This window comes from Lingula anatina, chromosome 5, assembly GCF_051362555.1.
Source record: "Lingula anatina isolate TDL-2025a chromosome 5, LinAna3.0, whole genome shotgun sequence".
Classification (NCBI taxonomy): Eukaryota; Metazoa; Brachiopoda; class Lingulata; order Lingulida; family Lingulidae; genus Lingula; species Lingula anatina.
This window is the reverse complement of record NC_141771.1, coordinates 9,507,575-9,532,771: the sequence shown is the minus strand read 5'-3', so window position 1 is coordinate 9,532,771 and position 25,197 is coordinate 9,507,575. Positions and strand designations below refer to the sequence as shown.

At 36.3% G+C, this 25,197-nt stretch overlaps 1 protein-coding gene and 2 long non-coding RNA genes across 3 annotated transcripts; 2 read left to right on the top strand and 1 right to left on the bottom strand.

Moving 5' to 3' along the window:
* The first annotated feature begins 1,106 nt into the window (after positions 1-1,106).
* LOC106159495 (cytochrome P450 2D20-like) lies at positions 1,107-24,495 on the top strand. Its single transcript, XM_013535793.2, has 3 exons — positions 1,107-1,477; positions 2,250-3,185; positions 23,853-24,495. The coding sequence occupies exons 1-3, from the start codon at positions 1,135-1,137 to the stop codon at positions 24,032-24,034; spliced, it is 1,461 nt and encodes a 486-aa protein (XP_013391247.2). The 5' UTR covers positions 1,107-1,134; the 3' UTR covers positions 24,035-24,495.
* Positions 4,706-8,538, bottom strand: LOC147761609 (uncharacterized). Its single transcript, XR_015334871.1, has 2 exons — positions 8,324-8,538; positions 4,706-5,492 (listed from the first exon to the last, which is right to left on the bottom strand). It is a non-coding gene; the product is annotated as an uncharacterized LOC147761609 (long non-coding RNA).
* LOC147761608 (uncharacterized) lies at positions 17,444-20,217 on the top strand. Its single transcript, XR_015334516.1, has 6 exons — positions 17,444-17,572; positions 17,922-18,090; positions 18,829-18,873; positions 19,196-19,227; positions 19,647-19,738; positions 19,942-20,217. It is a non-coding gene; the product is annotated as an uncharacterized LOC147761608 (long non-coding RNA).
* Positions 24,496-25,197: the final 702 nt, after the last annotated feature.

Here is a 25,197-nt window from a genome sequence, read left to right as displayed (position 1 = left end):
GTGACGTATGCTGTTTTGGTGTGTCAACATGCGCGAGCATTCAGACTTAACAATGCACTGGTAAACAATGTGTCGTCAAAGCGCCTTTATACTCGTACATGAGCATGATGTTCTGTATATAGGATTCAGACTCTTACTGTTTAGTTTTCTGAACGGTATTAGAAGTGTTTCTTTTCTGTCAAAATTTAGCGATTTGTGTGACTGATTAGTGATATAAATCTTGAATATGCCATATGGTATTCAGTTGTTATAAAATAACGGGTTTAGACAATTTTGAATTTATGGAAGGCTCATAAGGTCGACAGATGACGACGAATGTTGTGTTAGAGCTGTAGTGAAATTGGAAAAAAATGATCCAGGAAATACATTTAGCTTTTGCTATTTTAAATGCATGAAAAAAGGTTACGCCGACATGAAAAAATCCCGTATCTGACGCACAACTGATATGTTTATAATTTTGCCCGCTACTGACACTCAACGCGAAATTTGCGTATTCTGTTTCATCAAAAGTACACTGCGTGATTCTGACACGATACGAAAACGGCTATATCTCAGCAAACGCAATCAAATCGCACCTCGCAATCCAGCTCTCATTTCCTCTTAAAAAAACATTGTTATTGACTGGTCGATTATTGACTGATTTAGGGAGGGCAAAAATGCCTGTCAACAAGCTTTCTTACCGTTGTTTTGTTATATATTGGATTTACACATACATAGTAACATTCAATTACTTACACTAACTACAATATTATCACTTTGCATCTACATCATTTTTGCAATGTAAAAAGTGAACTCATGTTTATTAACCTGATCAAGGAACTTTCAAAGGCTTACCATGAGCGTTTTGCTTACACAAAGGGGTCTTTATATAGAGAGTACTGAGTTTTCCTGTAAATTTGAACTTTTTGCGTTTACCACCAAGATTTTAACCACACCATATCCAAATTATCTACAAACAAGGCTATAGACATCTAGGTAAATGCTAAGGTAAAAATACCGAAACCGCTATTTCTCTATACATTGAAGATCAAATAACATCTTGTAATACGGGCATTACGCACTACATCTTATAAATACACTGTACCTGCATAACAGGAACACACACATACACACACACACACATATATATATAACATGGAGGTAGCTCTCAGCGATTTCCTTGATACATCACTGCTACTGAGCGCACTTGCATTTATTTTACTCCTTTGGTGTGCGAGACACTCAAATCGTTTCAACCTTCCTCCTGGCCCATGGGGTTTCCCTGTCGTCGGTGTTTTACCCCTCCTCGACAGAGAGCCCCAGCTGACTATGATGAAATGGGCCGAGAAGTATGGCAACATATTCACCGTCAAAATGGGAACCACAACAACGGTTATATTGAACGGTTATGAAGCTATTCGAGATGTGTTTCAGAGAAAGGGAGCTTTGTCTTCTGGCAGGCCGCATATCCCGACTTTCGGTTTTCTTGGCGGGAGAGGTAGGTTTAAAGGAAACGCAGAACAAAGAGACGAAAGGTACTGATTCTTTAATTCAAATAACCACAAGAGCGCGTTCAGATTAAGAATGAAGTTGAGATTGTACGGTTAGTTTTAGCCATCCACAAAAGCCTCCCTGAAATAAGTCAATATATATTTCATTGTTAACCAATAATTCTGGTTGAGCTCCGATTTTAATGTGCACGTAGTGAACCGATTTTGATTCACACTAAAATCAAGGCACTCAAAATCTCAACACCATATGTTAGGGGTACCTTTGGGATAACGAATGCTAAGAAACGTATTTCTTCGATCCACATATTGTTCAGCAATATGAGTCTTGTATTTATATACATAGACACAAAAAATGTCAGGGCTCGATCACCTACACCTATTCAACTTACTTCCAGTTTGAGTGGTCACCACACCAGAAATTGCTTATTAGCTTTTTTCCAGTCAATCGTAAATTTTTCACAAATAAGTTTACTTATTTATCATGCTACTATTATAAACGTCATTAAGGTATTTTTCGTTACCGCAGCACTGTACAGTGTGTATATTTTCCTGAACCTGCCAGATACTTCGACAACACAGTTTTATTACCTGTATTACAGACATGTTGCTGTTATTCAATATACAGAGCTGTTATAGGGACATGACAAAGTATAATTAAAATGCATATTGTGTTCGAATGAAAAATGATTTTTTTCTGTGACGGCTCCCTCAGAACTCTCCAAAATTAAGTATATAAAGGCTATTTTTGTTATCTTACAGGAATATTGTGCGCTGATTACGGCACAGAGTTTAAACGGCAGAGAAATTTTATCATTAAGTATTTGTCAAAGCTTGATGTTGAAAAACAAATGGAAAATGAAATCGATGCCCTTATTCAATACATAAGACACAAAAACGGCCAGCGTTTCGACTTCAATAGTGCGGTAAGTGCTTCTGCGTCTAACATCATAGGGGCCATATTGTTTGGTAGCAGACATGACTACGATGATCCAGATTTCCAAGCACTGATAGAAGCTTACCACAGTGCAACCAAACTTAGCAGTCAAGCATCAATTCAGAACTTCCTTCCATACCTTTGGTTTTTACCTCAATGCAAAAGAAGTGCGCATGCCTGGGACAGTTTCGCAAAATCCGTAAACCGAATTTTATATAAGCACATAATGGGTTACAACGCATGCGCAACACGAGGGCTTGTCGACGCTATGATGCACCAAACAAATGAGAATGACCAGAATGACCAGCCTTTCTTTGACTTGGAAGATATCAAATCGAATAGTCAAACTTTATATCTTACTGGATCGGAAACGTCCTCATCGACGCTGACATGGGGAATGCTGTTCCTGTTGTCTTATCCTGACGTCTGCAACAAGCTCCAATCAGAGTTGGATGAAGTTGTGGGGAAATTACGTCGCCCAACACTTGATGACAGACCGAATCTTCCTTTCACTTGCGCTACACTATTGGAAATACAGCGTTGTAATAATATAACTCCGATCTCGGCTCCTCACAAGGCTACAAAGGATATCAGAGTTCATGGATATTTGATACCAAAGGAGACTCGAATTTTGGCAAACTACTGGTCAATATTCATGAACGAAGCAATTTGGACCAATCCAAGCCAATTTCAACCGATGAGGTTTCTGGACGAATGTGGAAACTTGAAAAAAGTCGAAGGGTTTATACCATTTTCACTAGGTATGAAACGTGTCTCTTCATTTGAGATAGAAAACAAGTAAAATACTATTATACGAAACTGACTGCAGCAACGTCTGTTATCATATTCAGCTTTTAAGTTAAACTGTTTTCTTCGCTTAGATTTCAGTAGCCACACTTTAATACAAATATTGCATGATATATTTCGTATCCTTTCCCTTAGCAAAATGAAAAGTTTGCAGCAAACTTGCAAAAAATTTGCAGCAAATTTGCTGCAAACCAAATAGTTTGCAAGAAACTGTTTGCAGGTTGTTGCAAGAAAAATCAGAGTTGTTGCAAATTTGCTGCAAATTTGCAGGAAGATTAAAAGTTTGCAGGTAGTTCGCAAGAAAACTATCATTTTCTAGCAAATTTGCAGCAAATTTGCAAGAAAGCTTCTATTTTCTTGCAAATTTGCAGCAAATTTGCAAGAAGACCCTCATTTACATAAAAGTTTGCTGGATGTTTGCAAGAAAGACTATACACTGTTGCAAATTTGCAGCAAATTTGCAAGAAACTGCTCATTTACATAAAAGCCTGAAGAAAGTTTGCAAGGATAAATATACCCTGTTGCAAATTTGCAGAAAATTTGCAAGAAAACCTTCATTTACATAACATTTTGCAGGAAGTTTGCAAGAAAGCCTAACATTGTTGCAAATGCAGTAAATTTGCAATAAACTCCTCATTTACATAAAGGTTTGCAAGAAACTCAGCTTTTATACACACCAAGTTGATTCATTTGCAAGAAATTGTTTCATGTTTGCAGCAAATTTGCAAATTCTTTTTCATATAAAAGTTAGCCTGAGTTTTGCAAGAAAGTCCATACCTTTTTTTACTAACATACAGTTAAATTAATGATGTTTGCACTGAGCATGGGTGTCAGGAAGTGCCATTTTCAAGCCAAAATATTAGTATTAAGTTAAAAAAAAAAAAAAGGCCAAGTTAACTAACAGCTTATGAGATTTTTGCATGAAACTAAGAAATTTATAAACTTTAGTTTATGAGAAGTCTGAAGACACCTGAAGACACTTAGACATTTGTTAATAGTTTGGGAGAAGTTTGCAAGATGACATTTACTTAGTTTGCATCAAATTTTCGAGATACTCAGCAGTCTACTTACAGTTTGCGATAAGTTTGCAAGAAACTTAGACATCAACTTACAGTTCACAAGAAGTTTGCAAGAAACTTAGACAATTCCTTACAGTTCGCGATAACTTTGCAAGAAACTTAGACAATTACTTACAGTTTGCGACAAGTTTGCGAGAAACTTAGACAATTACTTACAGTTCGCGATAAGTTTGCAAGAAACTTAGAAATTAACTTACAGTTCGCAAGAAGTTTGCAAAAAAAAAAAAAAAATGGCTATTAGCTTACAGTTTGCAAAAAACTTATAAAAATAGAAATTAACTTTTTTTTTGAAAAAATCAAGATTTAGGCATTTGAAAACTTCTTTTCCATTCTCGAAACCATCCTTACCCAAACTAACAAAATTGTACTAAAAAAAGAAAAACAAACTATTCATGTTCAGTTATGGATTTTGCCCACTTTTTGGCCAAATTTATTTATTTACATAACCCCACATAAAAAAAATAGTTCCAAAGGTTTATATAAATGATTATTTATTCATAATAACATTTGTACTTGATATAATTTAAGTTCTTATGTATTATTATCAAATTAATACTTTGATTTACTGCTTATAATACCGAGTAACCAGGATGATGTTAAGATTTCATAGGGTTTTCATGATTTAGGCAGATTTGGAGCAATACTGAATTATGATGTAACCCACCAACTATCAATGAACATAAAAATCAACACTACAGGGGATGACATTCCTGAGAAGTACTTCTTAAAAACAAATAAACTCTTTAGCCCAGGGTGAGTTTGCAAACCAGTGTATACTGATGAGCATGTGAAGATCACTTAATTGACTCCCAGTAATTGCATGGGCAGTGGCATACAGAAAAATGAGCAAAATACTAAGGTGCATTGTCAAGTTATGATCAGGGTAAATTGGTTTGTCACATGGGTCATCACAGGTATCTCCATTGAAATCATCATCACTGTCACTATAATCACCATCACAGTGCACTTCATTACTCAACTCTTCTTCGCTATAAGAGAAGTTAGGACCACAGTTTTCTTTGCCATTGTCATTTTCACAAACTTCTTTTAGTTGTGTTATTGTGTCAGATATGTCACATATAGCTGTTGCTTTAATATTCTGTACATCCAACTCTTTGGCATTCTCAGGATAAGGTCTTTATCTTTTGGGTCTCACTCTACCAAGTTGGTCAGCCATCTTGTCTAAAAAAAATAAGAAAAAAAGAATTATGAAAAATATATGTCACAATAAGCCTAGATTGATCAAATTTATTATAACAGGTCTCATTGATTAAAAAAAGATGTACATTTTCAGTCCCCATTTACTATAGATTACTAAGTAGCATTGTATTCAAAGCAGAAAGATTCTCATTTCATTATATAGCACCTACATAAACAAACTGATTTCTATCTAAGCAAAGAACAGTGGTCCTTCAATTGAAATGCATACTAGTAAGGGTGGAACTTCAAATTCAGTGTCCTTGACACATCTGGTCTTTCAAATTTTCATGGATAATTACAGTGCAGCAGAATGGCTGTTTGGTTCTTTTATGGAAACTACACACCTGAGAGATAATTAACTGTCTAAGCAGACCAACATATTACACACTGATTCTTATCTGAGAGGTCTTTCAATTCAATTTGTTAAATCTCTAAGCCCTGTGGTTCATCAGAATGAAACAATGAAAGAATTAAATGCAAATTATTAAAACTTAAAAAAAAAAAAAAAAAAAAAAAAAAAAAAAAAAAAACAGCATACCCATGCTTATCAAGTTCAGTTGCATATATTCCTTTTTTCAATTATTTGTCCTTCTTGAAAAGTAATCATTATACTTGGATCCTCGGTTTTCAGGATTTTTAGCTTACATAATTAGTGAAGTATGAATAAAGTTTTATTTACAGTTATTTGTGCATTGATTATTTAATTTTCCTCGACTTTAACACCCCCCCTCCCCAATCCGACATTCTTAATCTAGTAAAAATGTATTTCTGCTTAAGCATGCTGTGGAATGGACATTTAAGAATAAAACCCTAGATGTCACTCAAATCATGTAAATCACAGGCTCTTAAACTCTAATTAGTGCCTGAATACCTTTAAATTTCTTCTGCTAGTTTGTACATTGATAGTCTTCATATAGCAATACATGTATATATTCCTTATGTCTGTGGTATTGGCTTGTTCGAATAGAATTGCACTGTAAAATGATCAAGTAAATGTTGATAGTCCTTAATGCTAGAAAATTATATTTTCCTTGGCACTTGTTATTATTTTCTGAATCTTTTCTTGTAGTTTTTTGTTCTTTTTTTTCACTTTTGACCTTCAAATTTTTGCAATGTATTAAACTTATTTTTTAAGAGACACCTGCCAGATTCCCCCACCATCCCCCCCATTCAAGTCTCTGACATGCTCATCTTGCAAGATGCTGAGAGAAAGGATGAAACCTGTTCACACCTGACTGTTAATAACTGATCTGTATCTAGGTAAAGATCATGGACCTTAAAATTCCTACTTGCTTATTAGAGAAGCATTTAACAACAAACAAGTATCTATCCCTTAAGGTACATACTGTCTTTCAACAAGCTTAGCTGAACAATTCCACTTCTAAGAGTATTTACAGGTCATCAAAGCTTAATGTGACTACAACTCAATTTTAAATTCTATATTATCTGACAGATATTTTAGGACTACCTAAGCTATTTAGCTTCACTGGATTATAATGGATTCAATTAAAAACATTTCACTTCCTGACAAATAACCCAAATGACTGTAGAAGGGGTTCTAATAATGGAAAATTGCATTTTGTTATGCATATACCTAGAGACATCAAAATTTTATCAATTTTAGGATGCATAAATGGTAAATTTTTGCCACAAAAGCTCACCAATTGCTAGTAAAAATTTTAAATAGTACTAAGATAATTACCGCAAGACATCATTCAATACTGCCCGAAAAATGATATTTGAACAAAATTTTCTGCTAGCTTGCTATGCCGATATAATCCAGGCAGATAAGTAAGATATGTACTTGTATGTTAAATTTTCAGCCAAAATTTAAAATAAGGAGCAGTTAAAAGCTCCTTTTTGCTGATCAAGTGATTTTTCCTCGTCATGTCTAATAAATTATTCTAGTTGTATAACAAACAAGTAGAAGTAGTTAATAAGCATTTACTGAGAATCCATGTTTCACCACACTCAGTTCAAAATGTACCTTTAACTATGGTAATATACACAGAAACCTACAGCTAATTTTATTAGATTTTGTTAAACTAGAATAAACTAAATAGGGAATGACAGTAGACAAGGATAATATTTTATACACAGTTAAGTATCAAACTGTCATGTCTTAAGAAACACTAAAGGGAATCCTCCTTCCAAATTCTTAGTTGACACTCACTCTTATAAAGGTGACAATTTTCAATTGGACGACAACTATCTGAAATGCTCAGCCCACAAGATGTGCTGCTAGCGAGGAAGAGCCCTATTCACACCTGACTGTTAATTACTATAGCACTGATCTGTATCAAAGATTCGGGGACTATTGTAAAGTGAATAATTATTTGTTGTTTAGGACAAGCAAGTCCCCATCTCCTAAGACTCAAACTGTCTCTTAATAAGCTTTCCTAAACAATTCCACTTTGAAGAATACAGCACAGCAGAGCCTAATCTAACTGTAACTCAAAAATTTAATGTAACCTGACATATAAGTACATTTGGGCTATTTAACTTCACTGGATTGTTATAGACTTGATTTAAAATGTCGTCATTATTTCACACAAAGCTAAAATGTAAGCAGAAAAGATGCTTTTAATGTAAAAATGCATTTTATATGGCATTTATCAGTTTTATGACATTAAAATTATTTAACTTTTATCAATGTCAATTCATAAAAGATACACAAACCAAATGCTCCTTTTAATAAAACAATGCCTTAAACATAATATAAATCTGATGGTAACTTAGGAATGGAAAGAAAAAAAAGTAATATTTACTAACACTCACTATTTAACTATCTTGCTAGATAAGCTGCTACGTACCTTTCACTGCATGGTTTGCTAGTATTGCTGGGATTCATCTTCCGCGAAATAAAGACACGCGCAGCCTTGACGACTTTTCAACAATTCCACCCCAGTAAACAATAGTTGGTCTGGATGCAGGAGCAGATCTGTAGTGGTGTTGGCAGAATCTACCTTTTCTAACAGTTAGATCAAATTTAAGATTCTTGGTCCACGGAGCTCTCATGAACGGCGATTATCTGATAACCGGAAATGGTCATGAAAACGACTAATCGTGATAGGAGCACAGGTCTCAAACTACTGCACATGCGCGAACAGTACGCTGTTTGAAATAAACAAATGGTGAAATTGACAAAGCCTGTCGGTGTTTACCGTCTGGTTGATTTGATTTCATTTGCTTTCTGGTGTTGTTTTAAGAAATTATATTAGAAATATTCTGTTGATTGTATGTTTTAAAAAGCAAATCCATCGAACTTTCCTGATTAACATTCATAATTGCCGCCATTGTAAGGGGGATTCCCTTCGCATTTATAGTGTTATATGTGGCCCCAAGGGGATTTTCCACCCCTCCCCCACTCTTGATTAATAAAATTCTTCATCTGGAGGATTGTAAATTATATTGCAAAATACATTGAAAATCGTAGGAAGGTTAACTGCAGTTAATGCTGCGAGGATATTCTTAACAGTGGGGGAACTCGGCCAATATAAAATTTTTAACTTCGTTTTACGATATTGGAGCGCCTGTTTTAATTTTTGAAAGCGAGGCAATGGAACCAAACAATGCGATACAATTTTTAATCTCGTAAAAATTGCTATTTTTATATAAAGGTCATAGCGTGGAGTACATCGAAATGCAACTTGTTTATTATTATGATCTAATAATAATTAATATAAAACAAACGATATAATATGTTCTTAACGTTAGCTTATTTATTAGCTTAATTGATTATTTTTCGTATTTGGAGATTAAAAACACAAAAGTTGTCTGGTTTCATATCGAGGCACTACGTTTCGTTCGTGTGCTCGTGATAGCACACGAACGAAACGTAGTGCCTCGACATGAAACCAGACAACTTTTGTGTTTTTAATCTCCAAATACGAAAAAAAATCAATTAAGCTAATAAATAGGCTAACGTTAAGAACGTATTATATCGTTTGTTTTATATTAATTATTATTTAAGATCATAATAATAAACAAGTCGCATTTCGATGTACTCCATGCTATAACCTTTATATAAAAATAGCAATTTTTACGAGATTACAAATTGTATAGCATTGTTTGGTTCCATTGCCTCTCTTTCAAAAATTAGAACAGGCGCTCCAAAATCGTAAAACGAAGTTAAAAATTTTATATTGGCCGAGTTCCCCCACTGTTAAGAATATCCTCGCAGCATTATCTGCAGTTAACCTTCCTAAGATTTTCAGTGTATTTTGCAATATAATTTACAATCCTCCAGATGAAGAATTTTATTAATCAAGAGTGGGGGAGGTGTGAAAATCCCCATTGGGGCCACATATAACACTATAAATACAATGGGAATCCCCTTAAAATGAAGGTAGAATAAATGCTTTTCTAAGGAATTCAGACGGATTTACTTTTTACAACATAAAATCAATAGAACATTTCTAATATAAACTTTCAAAAAGACACCAGAGAGCTAATGAAATAAAATCAACCAAACGGTAAACGCCGGCAGGCATTGTCAATTTCACCAACTTGTTCATTTCAAACAGCGCACTTTTCGCACATGCGCAGTTGTTTGAAGCCTGTGCTGCTCGTGATAGGAATGTGGAATGTTTATTGATCATAAAGAACCTTAACATACAAGGTACAGATCATCGATAGCGTACAAGCAAATATAAAATGGTCACAGAAATACAATATTAGATATAATAGATTTAAAAAAAAAAAAAAAAAAAAAAAAAAAAAAAAAAAAAAAAAAAAAACTACATGGAACATACGAATTAAACTTACACCTAAGAATGGATATTTTACTGACCGACATCAAACTATAACAAGGCACCATAACACTACTAGCAATAATGACGCACAATTACAATGAGAAATAAATGAATAATTATATAGGTTATATATCCAGCTACAGTAGTTTTTTTGTGTGTAGCATTTCGTAAACCCATACTATCTATCCATCCCGACTTTGCTAATGACACACAGGGATTATGTTAACTAGTGTTCTGGATAGTGAGCAACTTATCCCTAAGTTTTAAACAGCTACCTAAATATTGTACTACAACATATATAATGTCCATCTCAACAGACCCCATTAGAAAGTTGAATATTTCTTTTTCACTAAACCCTTCAAATGATACAAAAGACTCTAGCTTAGTACCCATTTGGTTCCGCTGCTCTGTATATACTGGGCATTCCCTAACTAGATGAAATTCATCTTCTATTCTCTGAAGATCGCACAATTTACATAACCTCTGCTCCAGCGGTGTCTTAGGTCGGGTAAATCTCCCCCGCTCCACCTGTAGGGTATGTGCACTTAATCTTATTTTACAGAAGGTGGTTCTTAGACTCTTATTCATAATTGTAGTGTAATTCTCACATGAGAATCTGTTTTTGAAGCCTACATATGTTCTAAGTTTTTTACTACTATCTACTGCCTTTATCATCTCTTCCCATTCCTCACTGTAGGCCTGCTTCATGTGTTGGTTTATTATGGCCTGTGTGTTGCTGTTGGATATTTTAATGGGATTAACCCATAATTCCTCGGCATGGCCTACTAAGAGTGCCGCTTTAATACCCGAAGACCAGGTTGTGATACCAGCTTCTGACATTGCCCTGTTTTCAATAAGGGCATCGAGTACCATGGCATTTTCACCTTTATATAGTCTATAGTTCAGGTAACTCCAATATTTGACCGCCAGGGCCGTAAGGTGAATTAGTATGGGGTAACTTCCCAATTCACCCCTTGCAGCGTGGTTACTGGCTCTTTTGTGTATTCCCAGAATGGTCTTACAGGCTTTAATGTGGAGCTGCTCTGCTGAGGGCTTGTCACATGTGGAGAGAATATTATTTTTTTGCATTTTGTGTATCAGATATGGAATCCACACTTCACTACCGTAACCCATAACTGGAACCACTAGGGATTGGAAAAGTTTTTTTGCGACGGCCGTGGGGGCGGCAAACAGCTGGTTACGAATTTTGAAGAACACTTTAGCTGCCTTGTCTCTCAGTGTGTCCATACCTTTGGTAAATTTGCCGGAGGGGGTGAACGTAATTCCCAAGTAGTTATATTCAGTAGCAATGCCCACTCTCTTTTCCCCCAGTGTGAAGATCTCTTTATCTATCGTTCGCCCTAGCTTGTTGAAGATAACCACCTTAGTCTTATCTGTGTTCACTCTAAGTTTCCATCTGTCACAATAACTAGCTAGTTGGTTCAAGGAAAACTGGAGACCTTGTGCACTTTCTGATAGTATGACTAAATCATCAGCATAAAGTAGGCATGTGAGTGGTCTGTTATTCAAAAGCGGTGGCTTGCTTTGAGACGTATCCACAAATAGGTCTGGTATGTCCTTTATGAAAATATTGAAAAGTGTAGGGCTTAGCACACATCCTTGTTTGACTCCCACGCTCGTACTGAAGGGGTTGGTGATCCCCCCCTCACATTTAATAGAAAACATTACTGAATTATACATACTTCTGAGTATGTTTACGAATTTAGAGCTAAAATTTGCCTTAATTAATTTATAAAGCAGTCCATTCCTCCAAACAGTGTCATATGCCTGTGAAAAGTCTACAAATGCTGCATAAAGTTTGGACCTAGAGATCTTGTGAATGTATTTATCTACCACACTCTTCAGTGTTAGGATATGGTCACTGGTCCTGGCACCTTTCCTAAATCCGATTTGGTTGTCAGGGATGATTTGCTCTTTCTTGACCTGGTTATTTAGTCTTTTGTTAAGTACTTTACAGAACAGTTTGGATAAGTTGCTTGAGATAGCTATTCCCCTATAGTTGCCTGGACATCTGCGATCTCCTTTCTTGTGGAGCACGCTAAGGGTGCTGGTACGCCAGGCGGTCGGGAATTCTCCTGAGGAGTAGATTACATTGAAGACCTTAGATATTGCCGGTGCTAATGAAGTAATCCCTTCCTTTATCATCTCGTTAGGAATACCGTCTAGACCTGGGGCTTTATTTCTTTTCAGACTAGTTGCCGCCAAACGAACCTCTTTTTCCGTAATACGAAAATCCATTTCATTGAATACCCTATGGTCGTGTTGCAAGTGGTATTTGTTTATTTCATCCTCAAAAGATGTGTCATCATGCGGAATTTTCCTATTCATTAATTGATTGAAATGACTCCACCACTCGCTTGGTGGGATAGGGTTTCCAGAAGACTGCTTTTTAGGGCAAAGTTTATCATACATCTCCCAGAATGCCTGCGGGTCTTCATTCTCCAGCTTGCTTATACGCTGATATATATTCTCCCTGAATGAATTGCTTTTGCTATTGAGTAGCCTTTTGTATCTTTTTTTCATGGCACAGTAATCTTGGACTATCTTTCGATTCTCTGGGTTTTTACGTATTTGTCTAGCCAAGGACCGGAGTTTTCTGCTCATATCTTTACAGTCACCATCAAACCAGGGCTTTTTGCCCACACCTTTTCTTACTTTAGGTATTCTTTTTGTGATGCCTGCATTGGCAGCTATTCTCGTCACTAGTCTGTAGAAATCCTCAAGACAGTTTTCAACTCCTTCTGCTGTTTCCATGAATGTTGCAGATGTGAATTTCCTTATTTCTTCTGCATTATGGGGTAGAGCGAGAGCTCTAAGCCATCTATCTCGTGAACCAGTATTCCAGAAAAATTTCTCTGGGATCTTAAGTAGAGCCTCTGATGAGCCCGTAGGAGTAATGTACTGGCACGTATTCATACTTATATTGCAGGAAAGCAGGCAGTGGATCGAGTACGGTGATAAATCGTGTACCCTGAAGAACTCAATCTGACTAAACATCTCCACGTGGCAAAGCATATAGTCAATCGTGCTGGGCTGCCCGTTATGACTAAAACATGTCTGATTACCAACAAAATCCCCTACTACTCTACCATTCACTATCCTAAGACCGCTGCTCTTACAAAGTTCTAATAGTCTCCTACCATTGCTATCTACACTGTGACAATCTAAGTTCCTTCTGACCATTGGGACATCTGACACATAACCTTCTCCTGTCCCAACCTGTGTATCACTGTCATGTTGTACAAAGTCCTTCTCTGTGTAAGTTTTTGCATTGAAGTCCCCAAACACAATGCATTTGCCTAGTTTTTCATATTTTGACAGATCCTCCTCTAGAATATTGAAGATATCTTCCCTTTGGCTGGTATAGGAGCTTCCAACTGGACTGATGTACACGTTACACATGTAAACATCTTCTCTAAGATTGAAGAATTCCTTTTGTAGTTTTATCCACATGAGCTCCGAGTTATTTCGTTTGATAAACATAATCCCTTTGAGAATTTCGCTCCTTACCCCTATTGCTAAACCCCCAGATGCCTTGGGGGAATTTTTTGATCTCTGTCTGAGGTTTGATTCAATATGGAACCCCTCCAGGTGAAGGTTATCATTGACATCACAGTGGGTTTCAATCAAACAGAAAATGTCCAATTGATGTAGTGCAGATTGGAAGCATGGCAAGTCAAGTTTGCTTACCCTTTCATTCCCAATCCTCATGAACATACCATCTATGTTCCATGCACCAGCTCTTAAACTCCGAGGAGAGCTGTGCAGCATTGTAAATGAGAGTTATATACCAAGTCAAAGGTACTGTTAATGGATGGAGATGACTAGCTACTGGTTATATGTATGTATTTTAACTTCAGATGTATGAAGCTTAAAATAATTAATAAATAAATGATATCTGAGCAATGCACTGTTAAAGTATCACTCTGTTTATAGTGCCTCTTCTTACCGTTACGCTGTGACGACTAACTTAACTTAATAGTTGCCCTACTAACAAATGATAATTAACTTAAATAAATAGATAGGGTAGGTAATAATATATACAGCCATGCATACCTACAAAAAAAAAAAAAAAAAAAAAAAAAAAAAAAAAAAAAAAAAAACATTAAATCTTAAGTATATCTGCACTATACTAAAAATATCTTGATGAGGCATGTTATATTGATACACTGTAAGATAATCCACTTCTAACCATTATAATGTGAAGACTAACTTAAACATATAGTGCCACTGTTTACCATTTTATAATGATAAATAGCTTAAATAAATAGATAGATATATAAAAATATTTAATCCTACACCCAAAAATATCTGCTTTATTATGATAAATAGCTTAGATAAATTGATAGATATACAAAAATAATTAATCCTACAAACAAAAATATCTGCATATCGATAATGACACAATACTTCCTTATCTTGCTACTTGGCACTGAGATCTGGCATGTCCATTGAATCGTAGCAATTTCATGTACTATATACTCAATTACAGTTCATTGGGCTAGTAGCACCCTTGTGCTGCTAATAAATACATTTAAAGCAAGTCCCTTTAGAACCTTTTTTCAATTACTAGTAAAGTCAATGTTAAACCCTTTTTCAATTACATCATAATCCTCTTCTTGCACTCTTTCTACGACTGTCAATATTCAACACTTTCTCAATTGTGTCACGTAAGTTAGCTGCCAGCAGACTAGTGCCTTGGCGCGATAAATGGACACCATCTCTGTTGAACAGGTGTCTTTGTATAACTCCCCTTCGCATAAAGTTTCCATTTTCACAAACATGAAGATTGTTTACTTTGGACGAATGTATTTTGGATTTCAGCAGGGCATTTACAACATCTGTGTCTCTGTTCAGCATAGCATAGTCCAACCTTGGAGTTCCCAGAGATATGATAACTTGTGTCTGGGGTTGAGTCTTTGCAAAGCCCTCTCCCATTGCATATAGTCTCTCTGCACACTGAGCAGCCGATTCCTCTCCGACATCATTTGTGATTTCATGAAGAATAACACAATCAGAATCTAGGTTCTTGTTGTTGAACATAATGTTAGCAGCCTCTGGAGCTGTGTATGCTAAAACTGTCTCTGTCCTCGCAGCCGGCACAAGGCGATGGGGGATAATGTTTTTTATCTGGGAGTTCCCAATAAGGGTCACTGTACGTCTCCTTGATCTTTCGTGGCTGTTGCTTACTCCTCTCATGTCAGTGACTGTTTGAATGTGTTGTGGTGGTGTCACGACAGGGGTACGTAGAGCCTCCGAGTATGATAGTCGGGGTGGGGAGGAAGCACCGTTGACGTGGTTTTCTGCTCCTGAGGCTGGCACGTTGATGGGATGAGCAGATTGGTGTCCATCATTTTCTGATTCAAGGTTAGAATCTATCTCTGTGGGTGGGTAATGGTGCCTCTCTGCTGGGGACTCTGGTGTATCAAACAGTGTGGGGCTTATACTTCTGCCACCATTATAGCTACAGACTGATTTTCTCCTTTCCCCAGGAACTGTGCTGCTAGTGCAACCTGCTGCATTAAAAGTGTTGTCATGGTCACACTGTACACTTGTTCTTCGTGCTTCATACATTTCCTCTCTGGATTTTTCCAGCTCAAGTTGGAGGTTGTCGCACTTGGAACGTAGGTTAGTTAGATCATCCTCTTTGTCTTTAATAACAGACATGAGCTGCTCAGCTGTATGGTCCCTTGCCTGCATGGCTGCAGTGATTTTATCCACTTTGGCCTGTAACCCCATCTTTTCTGCCTTAAATTTATTGAGTTGATCCTTGGCTGCTTGTTCCATATCCACCCTGAGTTTATGTATCTTATCTGTCACACTGTTTTTATCAGCTTTCTTAACGTTATCCAACTCACTCTTGGTTTTATTCAACTCCTTTCTCAGAGATGATACTTCAGACTCGAGGGTTTTCTTTTCATTTTTCACTAGTTCTAAATCCCTTTGTGCCAACTTGATCTTGAGATCAAGACACTGCTCTTGTAATTTATCAACCCATCTAGCCTCAAATTCCTTCAGAGTCTCAACCATAAAGGTTTGCGATTGTTCTCTCAGTGGCTCAGTTCGTGTCCCTTGGTCTGCTGCCTCTAGGGAAGTTTGCGTTTCAGCCTCTAAGAAGTCGTGGATAGTTTGTGTAGCTACTGCTGTTGTGGGTAATTGAGAGTTGGTGCTGACAGATTTACCAGTGAGTTGTGGCATTTGTGGCATTTCGTTATTGTTATTGTTAAGATGATTTAAAATGTCTGGGTCTGGACTGACACACAATTCACAAGAGAACTTTCTGCTGGAATTTCTAAGAGAGGTGAGCATATACGCAGGCAATGCTGAACAGGTAAAATGTATCCACCCTCTACAATTGCAACACTGGATCATGAATTCATTGTCAGGAGTACCGCACTGAGCTTCACATGCCATTTTATGTACGAGGCAGAGAGCAGCTCCTTCATCTACATCTGTACATACCCCTTTCTGTAAAGTTTCTATCTCTGGTGTTGCTGGAGTTTCTTGTTTTTTACTATCTAGAAATTTCCTGAGGGTCATATTGGACTCTTCATTAATATGTACCTCGATGTCAGTCTCAGGGATATCATAGGAGTTCATGAACTTTACCGCTTCTTCAATTGTTTCAAAGGCTTTGTGGCAGTTTCCTGGGAATCGCACTGTGCTGGCCTGGGCCATTGGCCACCGTAGAAAGATGCCGGGCTCTCTCCCAGATGCTACGGCGTAGAATTTGGTTGACGACATGGTTATTGTTTATCGTATCGTATATATCTATCTATATGAGATCGATCTATTGCCTGAGTAGTATCAGAGTTCCTCTAGGATACCAAGTGTACAAGTTAACCTCAGTTAACATGAGTTATAGACGCTGCTCGAGGTAACTCACCGGCTTAATAGTTTCAAATTATTCTTATTCCTTCTCTAACTCAGTTCTTTGTTCTTTGTTCTAACCATGACGCCGCTATTTGAAGTGTCTCTAGCTCTTGGAATCCTTGTGCTCGGCTAAATCTGTGTGTGCTGATGTGAAGATACTAAGTTCATTTTCCAGTTTCTGCTAGTCATTCCATCCAATAACTTCTGAATTAGTTATATTTTATCATAATAATCTGAACGATAGACAAAATCAAGCTAACCGCCATAGCCTCGTTCTCGTTCTGTGATAGGTTGATGCGCCATCTGATGCATCACGGGAAATTTTGAAGAAGAAGACGGTTTGAGATTTACCGGCAGCTGATTTTAAGTTGGTGTAACCAGTTAGAAATTATTATGCGTTGATTGCAAAGCCAGGTGAGTGCAAAGGTTAATCAGAACGTTTGATTCAAGATAGGATTTTACTACACTCAGAGAATTCTCATCATGCCTGCGAGTAGAAAGTAGAAAGTAAACCGATTCTAAATACAGTTCTAGTATGGGGGCGCTAGTATGGTACTTGTTGGGAAGGCCATCTCGTTCTCTCTCTCTCTCTTTCTCTTCTTATTTTCCTCTCTCTCTCTCTCTCTCTCTCTCTCTCTCTCCTTTTTTTCCGCTCTCTCTCTCTCTCTCTCTCTCTCTCCTTCCCCCCCTCTCTCTTTTTCTCTCTCTCTCTCTCTCTGTAACGGTTGAATAAGTGTGTAACTATATTCTTTTTAAATTATAGAGACGTGGATTACTATTGGTTTTGACAAGGATGGAGTTGTATCAGTGGAAGACGTTTCGAAGTTTGAGAGGGAGGAAGAGTAAGAAGGGGAAGTCCCTACTGTTGGAGAGACACTCATGGCTCCTTGGGATGGTTGCATGTATTTGGCAAAAGTGATTTACATTTAGTGGTAAGTGTATTCTCAATTAGTATAGTTTGCTTAGGTGAAATAAATTCAAAGGGCAGAAGGGTTCATACGGCACTTAAGGTACATATTTACAGAGCATCGCTGTAACATGGATTTCCAGTAACACATATAAACTACTTCTTCAAATTTCCTAATTACTCAAATAAATTTAACATGACAAGGGGTAAACTGAATAAGTCACCAGATTGGTCATTAAAGAGCTTTAGACTGCTCCTTTCTTTAAATTTTTGGCCAGAAATTTAGCCTTTTTTCATGACCTATTATTATTATTATTATTTATTTATTTATTTATTTATTATTATTATTTATTTTTTTGTCCATTGATATACAGCATAGAGTGCTAGCAGAAAAATCTGTTCAAATATTTTTTCTTTTCTTTTTTTTTTTTTTTTTTGGAGGGGGGGTTAATTAAACTATGCCTTTTGGTAATCCTCTAAGTTATACTACTTGAAACTATATGCTGGCATTTTGTTGGCTTATATGCATGGCCAAAATTTACTTCATATGCACCTTTAAACTTAGCCCCTTGAAATTACTTTTAATCTTGAAAAAAAAACTTGCACATTCAATCATATCTGCCACAGGAAAAAATTATAGTTTTAATAGTCTTGATGGTTTTAAAAGTCAGTTTTGGTCATTTCCACAGAAAGGAGAAATATCAAAGTGCAAATACATGTGTTTTAAAAGAATGCTTTGAAACCTATTCTCCTTTTATTTTAGATTACAGAAATGCATGTCAGAAGGAAAAGAAGGCATATGTGAAAGGTGAGTAAATGTATTTTCAGTGAGTGTCAAAGACTTCTGAACAAATCTAAGAATTTAAGTGTATCACCCTCATACTGACTTATCTCTTCTTTGTGAAACTAATATGTCTGATAATTCCATAATTATTGTTGTTTTTTTTTTTAATAGTAACACAGAATCCAAAATGTTTCAGTGTTGCCTTGCTTCTGAATAACAGGAACCCCACTTTTTTTTTAGTTCAAACAACCATGCAACCTATGATGAACTGTTCATATATATAAATATATATTCTTAATGCATCACTTTTTTGGTAGAATAACATTTTATGTTTTAACTTTTTTAGATAAAAAGGACAACCAGAGCAATGGTAGTAGTGTAAGTATATTGTTAATTGACCTGCAATTGCTGTTGCATATCTTTTCCACTAAATGCTGAAAAAATTGTAATTTCCTCTTTCAAATAATAAGTACATTTTACACACATGAATTCAAATTTAATAAAGCTTTCCCTGTGTTATTCAAGGAAAAAAATCAGAGCCAGCTTGTAATGCAGCAGTTGAAGAAAGTGTTTCAGTGCCTCGTGCATCATCTGTCCCCCGTCTTACTCCCACCATCTCCAACCCTGTGCCCTCCATATCTCCCCACACCCATACCATATCCAACCCTGTGCCCTCCATAACTCCCCACACGCATACCCTGTGCCCTCCATATCCACCCCCCCCCCCCCCATCTGTCTCATTTAGTTTTTTAAATGAAGTCATGCTTTATTTATTGTTTAAATTCTCTTTCTTTCAGTGTATGTTATTAACAACTTGAAAATGGATGGGCCAGCAATTAAGCACACTATGAGTGCAAAAATTCACACTGCAAAGAGGGCCTTAAAAAAGGTAGGAAAAGTATTTTTAACTGTGATTAGATTATACCATGCCTGCTAAATTTAGTTTAGTTTTACTTAACAACATAAATCATATATATGTATATATATAGGTGTTTTTATTAATGGAAACTACTAGAAGCTTACTTGACAAACTACCTGTGAGTGCAACAAATTTTACAAGAAATGTCAAGTTTTATTTTTCTTGTCTTTCAGATGTGATATGGTGCTTGTATCCCAGTCGAAATTTGGTCTGACTTCTCTAGCGAGTGAAACAACAGCGGTGATATGTTTTCCAGAGATCAACTACAACCTGCCTGATCTCTACGTTTATTTCTCTGGCTGACAGATTTGGAGTCTCCTAGGACAGCAGGGACTATCTAGCTATCAGTTCAACTGACCAAACTCACTCTGAGCTCTTATACTAAGTTCTACTCCTTATATACTTATACACACAAAATACATTACAGTGAATCATTAACAGAATTGATATATTGAAGCCAGTTAACAGAATTAAAGGGTTTGCTTCATGCCGTCAGAATGGCCTGAACGGAACATATTCTTCAGAAAACATGCCCAACTAACGATATCTTAATCCAAATACACAAATTAAAAGCTCATTTTGTAAATTTTTGGCTTTAAAAAACGTCCTATTTGCTCGGCCTGGGAGTTAATGAGCTACGTGGTCACGTGGTCCAATGACGACAATCGAGCCACTGGAGAACAGAGCGTGCTTAGCTGTCAAACTGAGCTGCATTGTCTACCTGTAAGATAACTTCTCTATCTGGCTTCTGATAAAAGTTTATACTCATTCAAATCTCTTACCCGAGGGGTCTAAATCCTCGTGAAGCTGTGTAAAACCATTTCCCGTCTAGTCATTTCTTTAACAAGCATTTCATTATGGTTATCCCAAGTTGTATAAAACACTGCATTTGAATGAGTTAAGGGAAATGTTGATTATTGCATATGAGGTCCATGTTATTTGTGAAATTCAATTTATTTTATTAAACCGCTGACACTCCGTCTTGCATACTTTTATTAAACTGAGGTAAACAATGCCCGTTACCTTGACAAGTCCTATCTTAATCATCCATCTAACTGGAACTTCCTTTACCTCTTAATTAGAGGGTTAAATGGCATTCAATTTGTCTTGCTTGTATCGAACGCACTCTCTATCTAAGCTTTACTCCAGTTATCTCAGGTAAAAATCTACCTGTGCGTTAGTTACAAAGCGCAGCTCCCGTAGACCTGGGGGTACTAGATAAAATCTGAACACCAGGTTTACCGAGGAGCTAGAGAAAGAAAGGAAGAATTTTTCCTGCACAACTTCATAGGAATTTTAACACGGACTTGATCCAGCTTAGACCTCCAAACTAACAGGGTGACATGGGCAATTTTCACAAACAAATCATAAAACTATATTTCAGTTAACCGCCTTTAAAATAAATATACCGTTCTGGGTAAATTAAAATAGTTATTAAATCGCAAGAATATTTTTGACTTAAATGATGATTTTATTATTAATGGAAATTTAGCTACTATATGAGGTACATTTGCTGTGATTACGGTACGCTGTCCTTCATGTTTTGCGTAAGTCTACATTTTGCTGTATGTGCTTGTAATCTTTTTAAATATGTGCGTACAATTTTTGCAGGTCTGGTTACCCCCCTGTTATGTGATGAGAGTATTAATTTGGCAATTAGTTCCTTAGCTTATTTGAATAGAATTGCAGTGTAAAATTTTCAACAAGATGTTGGCGAAATAGCCCATTACTCTTTGTAGGTATTTCCCCCGTCAAAGTTTGTCTAAAATTATCTTTCAATCTTTACTCTTTCAAAGACAGTATAAAGTTACCTGACATATTTTCGTGTAAACTTAATGACAAGCCAAGTGTCTCCAGTTCATTCCGTACTCAATTTTACCCAAGCAAATTTTTTTCTTGAGTAGATCTTTATAATAGCACGGTGTTATAAGCTTACAAATTTGCAAAAAAAAAAAAAAAAAAAAAAAAAATTGCGTACTGACGCAGAATTTGCTTTTCAAGTTATAAAATGATCAATCTTTTAAATTATTTAATATTTCAGATGAAATAATCTTCAGAAACAAATCCTCAAAGCATAAACGAATTAGGATAACGAACCATTTTATTATAGCAGTTCCCATTTTTTCTTTAATATAACGCTCTTTTTCCTGTTTTTCCTCAACACGTTTTCTTCCACGGAAGCTTCAAGATACCCTGAGAGCAATTTCTTTTATTAATGTTCGCGACCGTGTTTGAACTTAATTGTTTAAGTATTGATATTTAACGTCATTTACAAATACAAATAAAATAACCCCATGAAATAAATGAGATATATTGAAAAATATGAAAGCCCACCAAGACGAGTTTCATACCTGTTATTACCTGGCTTGGGAATTGCAGCGGTGCATAATTAACAGGTTTGTTGTAAACGAGCTTTTGGTCAACTACAATGCATTTAAAATGCATCAGCAATCAGTAAGTTTGCCAACTGATGACAGTTAATCTGAAAGACTACCAGATATGATCTAAACCACCTGAGGTGACCATGATCTAGAGCATCGCAACTATTGTCACCGAAGTTAGTAAGTAAGTCACGGAAGACCGTCACAGACAAAGAAAGATTGTCAACGAGAGCTGCAATTTTGCTGAATTCCACGGCAACACACCGAGGCATAACGAAATTTCCTCAACTCCGTTCTACACAACTTTCCTTAACTTCTCCGTCTGTATGCAACATGCAGCTCAGAGTCTCATAGACCTTTATCGTGATTGTCGTCACAGTACCACGTGATCCAGATCTGTTGCTTCATTTTTGCATATTGAGGTGAGGTTTACTAAAACGCTTTTTTTCCTACTAATAGATTGTTTTTATAATTTTTAAATGGCGGGGATCGATTAAAACATACCTCTAGTGTATAGATTGAGTGCTGTATCTTCAAAATTCGAGAAATGGATTTTTACATGAACATTGTCCTTTAAGAAATATTACTAAGGACTCGATAATTAAACTCGGACTTCTTTAAACTTGGATGTAAATAAAGTTGTTGAATCCTCTTAAAGATTAAAGCATCCTTTATAGCTTGGTTACTGTTCTTTCCAATGAATAAAATGCATAAGCAGATTCACGTTGTATCATTATATCAGAGACATCTGAACAATCTTTACCAAATGTTGATTTAATTTGATTTAAATGTGCAAGTTTCTAAAATAAAATATTGAAAAATGTTTATGGTGTTTCTTACTGATATTCTGTGTGTGCTATTTTTTCATTCATTTGATAATTTTCTGTATGTGTTCTGCCAGCTGCACTATATGGCTAAAATACAGTAATAAAATTTTGCTACTCCATGATTTCAAATATGGCATACATGATTGAGATTTAATTAAAAAAAAAAAAACTGGCATAAATAAAAGCATAATCACTGGGCTAAATATTAGTTGGCAGTCTACTGCAATAGTGGTACTGCAGAAGAATGTTTTTTCGATTTGTTTTTTTTTTTTTTTGGGGGGGGGGGGGGAGGGTTCCGGAAAAATTCGCGAGAACAGTTCTGGAGATTTTGCAGCAAATTTGCAAGAAGGATTTCTTATGAGTTTGCAGAGCATTCGCAAGAACAGTTCTGGAGGGTTTGCAGCAAATTTGCAAGAACTTCTAGTGAATTTGCAGAAAATTCGCAAGAACAGTTCTGGAGAGTTTGCAGCAAATTCGCAAGAACTGTAGTGGAGAGTTTGCAGCAAATTCGCATGAATGGTTCTTGAGAGTTTGCAGCAAATTTGCAAGAAACCTGTGACAGATTCCCTTTTGTCATGCTGATTAAGTTTGTGGGGAGTTTGCAGCAAATTTGCAAGAGACTTAATTTACATGGTAAATTTCCTCTTGCAAATTTGTTGCAAATTTGCAGCAACTGTTTGCAAGAAGCCTTAAATTTTGCTAAGGGTTGTACCATGTGCTGATAACTTACACCGCATGATCAAATTCAAAAGTTTTTTGACTCCGTCAACTATAGATTGATAATAATAATAATAACGTAAATAGTACAAATCATTAATATTGTGAAGTATTCTATATATTGGAAACAGAAAATAATATTTTTTTTCTGTTTTCAAGGCAAGCGTTCCTGTCCAGGAGAGAGTCTGGCCAAACCGGAGATGTTCCTGGTCCTCACAGCCTTGGTGCAGGCTTTCACGTTCCACGTGCCGGATGGAGAGGTGCTTCCGGCTACAGTTGGTACCACCGGCTCTGTGTACGTGCCACCGAAGTTCAACGTGTGCGCCCGCCCAAGTTACTAAAGCGCTTGTAATATAATAAATGGACTTTGCTTTTGATTTCTGTTCTTCTCAAAGTAATTTCAGATGTTAAATTGCAATGAATATGCCAGTATATTCACTTCAGTGATGGAGAATCAGAATTTTTATCTATCTGTGTATGCACCTGCTCAAATAATGGTATAGACAAGCTTTAAGGCAATGTCGATACATGCTTACATGTTTACATGCTTACATGTTTGAAGATATGAATTAATGTATCAAGTGGGAAGCTTTGTTGTATTTCTAAAAATGCAAAGGAGATTACATGAGCTGATCCTATTTGGTGTAATCAATTAGATGATGTCAGCCATGTGTCGGAGTTAATTTTTAAATGGCCATTTACATATGAAGGATAATGTAATAATTTTGTTACGAATGTCATTTATGATAATTATAAACAAGTAAACAGCTGATAAACAATGATTAAGGGTCATATTTTTCATTAAAAATTCCATCAAATAACAACTTTGTAACCTTTACCACATTCCTGCTCTCACTTCCTCTTGGAAAACTTTATTGACTTAAGCAGGCGTTTACACCACTGCTCTGGTAAATATCGACACTTAATTACATACACAAACTACAAAATTGCCACTTTGCATCTATTGAGGACACGGTAAAAATAACACACTTATTCATTAATCCGACCAAGAAACTTTCTAAAGCATGCCATGTGCGTTTTACTTACACAAATAGGGGTCTTTAAAGAGAGTACATTTTCCTAACTTTCCTGCAAATTTGACCAGTTCACTTTTACCAAACAAGGTTTAAACAACACCATATCAAATTATCCGAAACTACATGTAGGTTATAGACATCTGGATAAATACTTTAGCATCTGGATAAATGCTAAGGTAAAATACCGAAACCGCCATTTTCCACATTGCAGGTCAAATAACATCATGTAATATATTGGTATTACGCACTACATATTGCCTGCATTCCAGTAATAAGAACACTTAATACATTACATGGCGTCAATGGAGGTAGCTCTCAGCGATTTCCTTGATACATCACTGCTACTGAGCGCACTTGTATTTCTTTTACTCCTCTGGCTTGCGAGACACTCAAATCGTTTCAACCTTCCTCCTGGTCCGTGGGGTTTCCCGGTTGTCGGCGTTTTACCCCTCCTCGACAGAGAGCCC